The sequence below is a fragment of the Oncorhynchus gorbuscha genome, linkage group LG06 (genome assembly GCF_021184085.1).
Source record: "Oncorhynchus gorbuscha isolate QuinsamMale2020 ecotype Even-year linkage group LG06, OgorEven_v1.0, whole genome shotgun sequence".
In the NCBI taxonomy this organism is placed as follows: Eukaryota; Metazoa; Chordata; class Actinopteri; order Salmoniformes; family Salmonidae; genus Oncorhynchus; species Oncorhynchus gorbuscha.
Window position 1 is genome coordinate 10,516,651 of NC_060178.1, and position 10,589 is coordinate 10,527,239.

At 41.8% G+C, this 10,589-nt stretch overlaps 1 protein-coding gene across 1 annotated transcript in view; it reads left to right on the plus strand.

The window, feature by feature from the left end:
- LOC124037512 (unconventional myosin-IXAa-like) overlaps positions 1-10,589 on the plus strand; it is a 342,685-nt gene that overhangs the window by 286,403 nt on the left and 45,693 nt on the right. Inside the window, exons 34-36 of the mRNA XM_046352288.1 lie at positions 2,029-2,087; positions 4,162-4,354; positions 10,001-10,129. Of these exons, the coding sequence (XP_046208244.1) occupies positions 2,029-2,087; positions 4,162-4,354; positions 10,001-10,129 (381 nt within the window). The remainder of the gene's footprint in view (positions 1-2,028; positions 2,088-4,161; positions 4,355-10,000; positions 10,130-10,589) is intronic.

Sequence of the window (10,589 nt, forward strand, 5' to 3'; positions counted from 1 at the left end):
AGACAGACAGACAGACAGACAGACAGACATTTACAGAAACAACAACAACAGACAGACAGACAGACAGACAGACAGACAGACAGACAGACAGACAGACAGACAGTCATACAACAGACAGATCTTGTTATGACAGACAGACATACAGACAGACAGAACAGACAGACAGACAGACATTCAGACAGACAGACAGACATACAGACAGACAGACAGACACACACACGTGGATTCACTGACACTTCCTCCTGTTACTGTGCTGCCTCTAAATGTCTGTAATCAGATTCCGTATTTAAGGCACCGCATCTCAGAGCAAGAGGTGTCACTACATTCCCTGGTTCGATTCCAGGCTGTATCTCATCCGGACGTGATTGGGAGTCCCATAGGGCGGCGCACAATTGGCCCAGCGTTCCCGGGTTTTTCCGCCATTGTAAATTAGAATTGGTTCTAGTTAAATAAAGGTTAAATATATATATATAAATATATATATTTATTTAAATAATAATAATTTTAAAAATGGTGTTCCAGCTCTTGTCATAAATCTTCTATCTTGTTATGTCCTCCATACTCTAACTATGCATTCCATTCCTCCATACTCTCTCTAAGTAATGATTCCATTCCTCCATACTCTCTCTAAGTAATGATTCCATTCCTCCATACTCTCTCTAAGTAATGATTCCATTCCTCCATACTCTCTCTAAGTAATGATTCCATTCCTCCATACTCTCTCTAAGTAATGATTCCATTCCTCCATACTCTCTCTAAGTAATGATTCCATTCCTCCATACTCTCCCTAAGTAATGATTCCATTCCTCCATACTCTCTCTAAGTAATGATTCCATTCCTCCATACTCTCTCTAAGTAATGATTCCATTCCTCCATATTCTATCTAAGTAATGATTCCATTCCTCCATACTCTCTCTAAGTAATGATTCCATTCCTCCATACTCTCTCTAAGTAATGATTCCATTCCTCCATACTCTCTCTAAGTAATGATTCCATTCCTCCATACTCTCTCTAAGTAATGATTCCATTCTCTCTCTAAGTAATGATTCCATTCCTCCATACTCTCTCTAAGTAATGATTCCATTCCTCCATACTCTCTCTAAGTAATGATTCCATTCCTCCATATTCTCTCTAAGTAATGATTCCATTCCTCCATACTCTCTCTAAGTAATGATTCCATTCTCCATATTCTCTCTAAGTAATGATTCCATTCCTCCATACTCTCTCTAAGTAATGATTCCATTCCTCCATACTCTCTCTAAGTATTTCTTATTTTATTTGTACCTTTATGTAACCAGGCAAGTCAGTTAAGAACAGATTATTATTTTCAATGACAGCCTAGGAACAATGGGTTAACTGCCTTGTTCAGGGGCAGAATGACAGATTTGTTCCTTGTCAGCTCGGGGGTTTGAACTTGCAACCTTCCGGTTACTAGTCCAACACTCTAACCACTAGGCTACCCTGCCGCCCCATTCCATTCCTCCATACTCTCTCTAAGTATTGATTCCAAACAGATCCTTTTTCCATATTTGGTGCACTATTCTTGACCCAGAGGTTGGACACTGAACAATGTTGGAATGTTGCAGAAAGGTTAGGGTATACAGGTTGTTGGTTGTTGACTGACCAGGGGTTGGACACGGAACCATTTCAGAATGTTGTAAGGTTAGCAGATGGTTCTGTCTCTGTTGTGTCCTCTTCTGCAGTGTGTCGGTACGCCTGCCATAGAAAGTGCTGCTCCAGGACCACCAAATGTTGCAGAAAGGTTAGGGTATACAGGTTGTTGGTTGTTGACTGACCAGGGGTTGGACACGGAACCATTTCAGAACGTTGTAAGGTTAGCAGATGGTTCTGTCTCTGTTGTGTCCTCTTCTGCAGTGTGTGTAAGGTTAGCAGATGGTTCTGTCTCTGTTGTGTCCTCTTCTGCAGTGTGTGTAAGGTTAGCAGATGGTTCTGTCTCTGTTGTGTCCTCTTCTGCAGTGTGTGTAAGGTTAGCAGATGGTTCTGTCTCTGTTGTGTCCTCTTCTGCAGTGTGTCGGTACGCCTGCCATAGAAAGTGCTGCTCCAGGACCACCAAATGTAGCAAAAAGGTAAGAGACTATTTTATAGTTTGCAAGTGTACGTTACTGACAATGGAAAGGAGGGATGAGGCTAACGATCAACAAACCATGTTATTCTTCCCAATGATGTAAAGAGGAGACTATTTTATAGTTTGCAAGTGTACGTTACTGACAATGGAAAGGAGGGATGAGGCTAACGATCAACAAACCATGTTATTCTTCCCAATGATGTAAAGAGGAGACTATTTTATAGTTTGCAAGTGTACGTTACTGACAATGGAAAGGAGGGATGAGGCTAACGATCAACAAACCATGTTATTCTTCCCAATGATGTAAAGAGGAGACTATTTTATAGTTTGCAATTGTACGTTACTGACAATGGAAAGGAGGGATGAGGCTAACGATCAACAAACCATGTTATTCTTCCCAATGATGTAAAGAGGAGACTATTTCATAGTTTGCAAGTGTACGTTACTGACAATGGAAAGGAGGGATGAGGCTAACGATCAACAAACCATGTTATTCTTCCCAATGATGTAAAGAGGAGACTATTTTATAGTTTGCAAGTGTACGTTACTGACAATGGAAAGGAGGGATGAGGCTAACGATCAACAAACCATGTTATTCTTCCCAATGATGTAAAGAGGAGACTATTTTATAGTTTGCAAGTGTACGTTACTGACAATGGAAAGGAGGGATGAGGCTAACGATCAACAAACCATGTTATTCTTCCCAATGATGTAAAGAGGAGACTATTTTATAGTTTGCAAGTGTACGTTACTGACAATGGAAAGGAGGGATGAGGCTAACGATCAACAAACCATGTTATTCTTCCCAATGATGTAAAGAGGAGACTATTTTATAGTTTGCAAGTGTACGTTACTGACAATGGAAAGGAGGGATGAGGCTAACGATCAACAAACCATGTTATTCTTCCCAATGATGTAAAGAGGAGACTATTTTATAGTTTGCAAGTGTACGTTACTGACAATGGAAAGGAGGGATGAGGCTAACGATCAACAAACCATGTTATTCTTCCCAATGATGTAAAGAGGAGACTATTTTATAGTTTGCAAGTGTACGTTACTGACAATGGAAAGGAGGGATGAGGCTAACGATCAACAAACCATGTTATTCTTCCCAATGATGTAAAGAGGAGACTATTTTATAGTTTGCAAGTGTACGTTACTGACAATGGAAAGGAGGGATGAGGCTAACGATCAACAAACCATGTTATTCTTCCCAATGATGTAAAGAGGAGACTATTTCATAGTTTGCAAGTGTACGTTACTGACAATGGAAAGGAGGGATGAGGCTAACGATCAACAAACCATGTTATTCTTCCCAATGATGTAAAGAGGAGACTATTTTATAGTTTGCAAGTGTACGTTACTGACAATGGAAAGGAGGGATGAGGCTAACGATCAACAAACCATGTTATTCTTCCCAATGATGTAAAGAGGAGACTATTTTATAGTTTGCAAGTGTACGTTACTGACAATGGAAAGGAGGGATGAGGCTAACGATCAACAAACCATGTTATTCTTCCCAATGATGTAAAGAGGAGACTATTTTATAGTTTGCAAGTGTACGTTACTGACAATGGAAAGGAGGGATGAGGCTAACGATCAACAAACCATGTTATTCTTCCCAATGATGTAAAGAGGAGACTATTTTATAGTTTGCAAGTGTACGTTACTGACAATGGAAAGGAGGGATGAGGCTAACGATCAACAAACCATGTTATTCTTCCCAATGATGTAAAGATGAGACTATTTTATAGTTTGCAAGTGTACGTTACTGACAATGGAAAGGAGGGATGAGGCTAACGATCAACAAACCATGTTATTCTTCCCAATGATGTAAAGAGGAGACTATTCGCTCGATGGCTTTTCTTACATTCCTAATAACGGATGTTGGAGTGTTTACATTTGCAAATGCCCATTAAATATTTGACACCACAATTCTCTCTCTCTGTACCTCCATGTTATATATTGGTCTGTCTGTGCTTCTCACTTCTGTCCATCCGTCCGTCTGCGTGCGTGTGTTTGCGATGTACATGTGTGTCCGTCCTTCCATCCGCGTTTGTGTTTTTCTCTATCAGTACGACCTGGAGCTGTCGTCCAGGCAGTTTGGCGTGGAGGTGTCTCGTCTGACCAGCGAGGAGAGGACCGTGCCCCTGGTGGTGGAGAAGCTCATCAACTACATCGAGATGCACGGCCTCTACACAGAGGGCATCTTCAGGAAGTCTGGCTCCACCAATAAGATCAAAGAGCTGCGGCAGGGGCTGGACACAGGTATGATTGGCAGGGTACTACACCAGTTAAAGTAGACCAGGGAGGGATAGCAGAGATATGGTCAAAGGACTGTCTATACCAGGGATGGCCCTCAGATCAGTCCCTCCCCCCCGGGGTCTCAACTTCCTGTTAAAGGTTAGAATACCAGAATACATAAGGTGCAATTTCGAAATGTCAATCAATTACTCCATGTCAGCTGACATTTTTTAGATTGGTAATTTAGTCTAGTTTGGTCATTTAGTCTAGTTTGGTCATTTAGTCTAGTTTGGTCATTTAGTCTAGTTTGGTCATTTAGTCTAGTTTGGTCATTTAGTCTAGTTTGGTCATTTAGTCTAGTTTGGTCATTTAGTCTAGTTTGGTCATTTAGTCTAGATTGATAATTTAGTCTAGTTTGGTAATTTAGTCTAGATTGGTCATTTAGTCTAGATTGGTCATTTAGTCTAGATTGGTCATTTAGTCTAGATTGGTCATTTAGTCTAGTTTGGTAATTTAGTCTAGATTGGTCATTTAGTCTAGTTTGGTCATTTAGTCTAGATTGGTCATTTAGTCTAGATTGGTCATTTAGTCTAGTTTGGTCATTTAGTCTAGTTTGGTAATTTAGTCTAGCTTGGTAATTTAGTCTAGCTTGGTAATTTAGTCTAGCTTGGTAATTTAGTCTGTCTTGGTAATTTAGTCTATCTTGGTAATTTAGTCTGGCTTGGTATTTTAGTCTATCTTGGTAATTTAGTCTAGTTTGGTCATTTAGTCTAGATTGGTCATTTAGTCTAGATTGGTAATTTAGTCTAGTTTGGTCATTTAGTCTAGTTTGGTAATTTAGTCTATCTTGGTAATTTAGTCTAGCTTGGTAATTTAGTCTGGCTTGGTAATTTAGTCTGGCTTGGTAATTTAGTCTATCTTGGTAATTTAGTCTATCTTGGTAATTTAGTCTATCTTGGTAATTTAGTCTGGCTTGGTAATTTAGTCTAGCTTGGTAATTTAGTCTAGTTTGGTAATTTAGTCTACCTTGGTAATTTAGTCTGGCTTGGTAATTTAGTCTGGCCTGGTAATTTAGTCTAGCTTGGTAATTTAGTCTAGTGGCCAGCTATCTAAACTTGTAGTAACCAGTAGGTCTCCCATTGCTTTTGTTAGTTCCTCTCACTCAGATATCATATAAAAAAACTGCAAACATTTGGGTCTCTGCTCCATGGCAAAATGGCTCCATGGCTTTTTTAGTTTTGGCAGTGGCTTCTTCCTTGCTGAGTAGCCTTTCAGGTTATGCCGATATGGGACTCGTTTTATACAGTGGACATAGATACTTTTGTACCTGTTTCCTCCAGCATCTTCACAAGGTCCTTTGCTGTTGTTCTGGGATTGATTTGCACTTTTCGCACCAAAGTACGTTCATCTCTAGGAGACAGCGCGTCTTCTTCCTGAGCGGTATGACGGCTGCGTGGTCCCATATTGATTATACTTGCATACTATTGTTTGTACAAATGAACGTGGTACCTTCAGGCATTTGGAAATTGCTCCCAAGGGTGAATCAAATTTTGGCTGATTTCTTTTGATTTTCCCATGATGTCAAGCAAAGAGGCACTGGGTTTGAAAGTAGGCCTTGAAATACATCCACAGGTACACCTCCAATTGACTCAAATTATGTCAATTAGCCTATCAGAAGCTTCAAAAGACATGACATAATTTTCTGGAATTTTCCAAGCTGTTTAAAGGCACAGTCAACTTAGTGTTCTGACCCACTAGAATTGAGACACAGTGAATTATGAGTGAAATAATCTGTCTGTAAACAATTGGAAACATTACTTGTGTCATGCACAAAAAGAATGTCCTAGCAGACTTGTCAAAACTATAGTTTGTTAACAAGAAATTTGTGGAGTGGTTGAAAAACAAGTTTTAATGATTCCAACTTAAGTGTATGTAAACTTCCGACTTCAACTGTATATACAGGGGATACCTGTACAGTGTCAATGGGCTAGTCGAGGTAATTGAGGTATGTCCAAACTTTTGACCTAACACACACATATATATATAAACTCAGCAAAAAAAGAAAGGTCCCTTTTTCAGGACCCTTTCTTTCAAAGATAATTCATAAAAATCCAAATTTTACAGATCTTCATTGTAAAGGGTATAAACACTGTTTCCCATGCTTGTTTAATGAACCATAAAGAATGGATGAACACGCACCTGTGGAACGGTCGTTAAGACACTAACAGCTTACAGACGGTAGGCAATTAAGGTCACAGTTATGAAAACTTAGGACACTAAAGAGGCATTTCTACTGACTCTGAAAAACACCAAAAAAAAGATGCCCAGGGTCCCTGCTCATCTGCATGAACGTGCCTTAGGCATACAGGACAATTGCAATGTCCGTACTGTGAGATGCCTAAGACAGCGCTACAGGGAGTACGGATGAACAGCTGATCATCCTCGCAGTGGCAGACCATGTGTAACAACACCTGCACAGGATCGGTACATCCGAACGTCACACCTGCGGGACAGGTGCAGGATGGCAACAACAACTGCCCGAGTTACACCAGGAATGCACAATCCCTCCATCAGTGTTCAGACTGTCCGCAATAGGCTGAGAGAGGCTGGACTGAGGGCTTGTAGGCCTGTTGTAAGGCAGGTCCTCACCAGACATCAGCGGCAACAACGTCGCCTATGGACACATACCCACTGTCGCTGGACCAGACAGGACTGGCAAAAAGTGCTCTTCACTGACGAGTCGCGGTTTTGTCTCACCAGGGGGGATGGTCAGATTCACGTTTATCGTCGAAGGAATGAGCGTTCCACCGAGGCCTGTACTCTGGAGCGGGATCGATTTGGAGATGGAGGGTCCGTCATGGTCTGGAGCGGTGTGTCACAGCATCATCGGACTGCCTGCAATGATAACAAGCTCAATCTCAACGCTGTGAGTTACAGGGATGACATCCTCGTCCCTCATGCGGTACCCTTCCTGCAGGCTCATCATGACATGACCCTCCAGCATGACAATGCCACCAGCCATACTGCTCGTTCTGTGCGTGATTTCCTGCAACACAGGAATGTCAGTGTTCTGCCATGGCCAGCGAGAGCCCGGATCTCAATCCCATTGAGCACGTCTGGGACCTGTTGGATCGGAGGGTGAGGGCTAGGGCCATTGCCCCCAGAAATGTCTGGGAACTTGCAGGTGCCTTGGTGGAAGAGTGGGGTAACATCTCATAGCAAGAACTGGCAAATCTGGTGCAGTCCATGAGGAGGAGATGCACTGCAGTACTTAATGCAGCTTGTGGCCACCCTCGATACTGACTGTTACTTTTGATTTTGACCCCCCCCTTCCCTGTTGTTCAGGGACACAGTATTCCATTTCCGTTAGTCACATGTCTGTGGAACTTATTCAGTTCATATCTCAGTTGTTGAATCTTGTTGTGTTCATACAAACATTTACACAAGTTAAGTTTGCTGAAAATAAATGCAGTTGACAGTGAGAGGACATTTATTTTTTTGCTGAGTTTATATAAACTAATGGAATATCTACATAGGCGTATAGAGGCCCATTATCAGCAACCATCACTCCTGTATTCCAATGGCACATTGGGTTAGCTAATCCAAGTTTATAATTTTAAAAGGTTTATTGGTAATTAGAAAACCCTTTTGCAATTATGTTTCAGCACAGCTGAAAACTGTTGTTCTGATTAAAGAGGCAATAACACTGGCCTTCTTTAGACTAGTTGAGTATCTGGAGCATCAGCATTTGTGGGTTCGATTACAGGCTCAAAATGGCCAGAAACAAAGAACTTTCTTCTGAAACTCTATTCTTGTTCATGAGAGAAATTGCCATGAAACTGAAGATCTCGTACACCGCTGTGTACTACTCCCTTCGCAGAACAGCGCAAACTGGCACTAACCAGAATAGAAAGAGCAGTGGGAGGCCCGGTGCACAACTAAGCAAGAGGAGAGTGTCTAGAGTAGAGCTGCAGTCCTCAACTGGCAGCTTCATGAAATATTCCCCGCAAAACACGAGTCTCGACTGTCCAGTGTCTGTGTTCTTTTGCCCATCATAAACTTTTATTTTTATTGGCCAGTCTGAGATATGGCTTTATCTTTTAGTTTTGTTGTTGGACATATGACTGTAAAAGGACAAGGAAATCAGCTCAATGGTGTTTTAATTTAATAAGGAAATATGTTCCCAAGTCCCACCCACTCATGAATAGAATGGCAATGTGATCATATCCCAATGTAATTCATGTTTGAAATTATTCTATTTATTTCAAATACTATATCTGTTTGGGATTATTGCGGTCAATTTGCAGTCTACAAATTATTTACAACTATGTTCTGGCCCCACCTCTGCTTGGTTTAGATAATGTCAGGGTACCTGCTCTATAGGGCTTCTGATTGGTTTAGATAATGTCAGGGTACCTGCTCTATAGGGCTTCTGATTGGTTTAGATAATGTCAGGGTATCTGCTCTATAAGGTTTCTGATTAGTTTAGATAATGTCAGGGTACCTGCTCTATAGGGTTTCTGATTGGTTTAGACAATGTCAGGGTACCTGCTCTATAGGGTTTCTGATTGGTTTAGATCATGTGAGGAGACAGGTGGCAAGGACCGTGTTGAAACTGCATTCCCTAGCATGGATACAGACTGTTGACACAGGCTGTAATAGTAGTGTCAACCCTCCGTACAAAACAAGATGCCATGACACCATTTGTACGGTATTCACACTGCCGGATCGTAAGCACCGTGTCAGTTGTAATGTTCAATCTAACTGTAGTATTCCCTCTCCTACTCTCTTCCTGTCCTACTCTCTTCCTGTCCTACTCTCTTCCTGCTCTACTCTCTTCCTCTCCTACTCTCTTCCTGTCCTACTCTCTTCCTGCTCTACTCTCTTCCTGCTCTACTCTCTTCCTGCTCTACTCTCTTCCTGCTCTACTCTCTTCCTGCTCTACTCTCTTCCTGCTCTACTCTCTTCCTGTCCTACTCTCTTCCTGTCCTACTCTCTTCCTGTCCTACTCTCTTCCTGCTCTACTCTCTTCCTGTCATACTCTCTTCCTGTCATACTCTCTTCCTGTCATACTCTCTTCCTGCTCTACTCTCTTCCTGTCCTACTCTCTTCCTGCTCTACTCTCTTCCTGTCATACTCTCTTCCTCCTCTACTCTCTTCCTGTCCTACTCTATTCTTGTCCTGCTCTCTTCCTGTCCTGCTCTCTTCCTGTCCTGCTATCTTCCTGCTCTACTCTCTTCCTGTCCTACTCTCTTCCTGTCATACTCTCTTCCTGCTCTACTCTCTTCCTGTCCTACTCTCTTCTTGTCCTACTCTCTTCCTCCTCTACTCTCTTCCTGCTCTACTCTCTTCCTGCTCTACTCTCTTCCTGTCATACTCTCTTCCTGCTCTACTCTCTTCCTGTCCTACTCTCTTCCTGTCATACTCTCTTCCTGCTCTACTCTCTTCCTGTCCTACTCTCTTCCTGTCCAACTCTCTTCCTCCTCTACTCTCTTCCTGCTCTACTCTCTTCTTGTCCTGCTCTCTTCTTGTCCTGCTCTCTTTCTGTCCTGCTCTCTTCCTGTCCTACTCTCTTCCTGTCCTACTCTCTTCCTGTCCTACTCTCTTCCTGTCCTGCTTTCTTCCTCTCCTACTCTCTTCCTCTCCTACTCTCTTCCTCTCCTACTTAAGATGTGAGCAGCATGAACCTGGACGATTACAACATCCACGTCATCGCCGGAGTGCTCAAACAATGGCTCCGTGACCTGCCCAACCCTCTGATGACCTTTGAACTGTACGAGGAGTTCCTCCGGGCAATGGGTAAGAGCTGGGGTCATGAGTATGCACCTTGTTGTATATATATATACATTTTTTTTACTACTTTCTACATTGTAGAATAATAGTGAAGACATCAAAACTATGAAATAACACATTTGGAATCACGTACTAACCCAAAAAAGTGTTAAACAAATCCAAATATATTTTATATTTGAGATTCATCAAAGTAGCCACCCTTTGCCTTGATGACAGCTTTGTACACTCTTGGCATTCTCTCAACCAGCTTCATGAGGTAGTCACCTGGAATGCATTTCAATTAACAGGTGTGCTTTGTTAAAAGTTCATTTGTAGAATTTCTTTCCTTCTTAATGGGTTTGAGCCAATCAGTTGTATTGTGATACCTCATACCTTACCAGGTAAGGGTGGTATACAGAAGATAGCCCTATTTGGTAAAAGACCAATCCATATTATGGCAAGAACAGCTCAAATAAGCAAAGCGAAA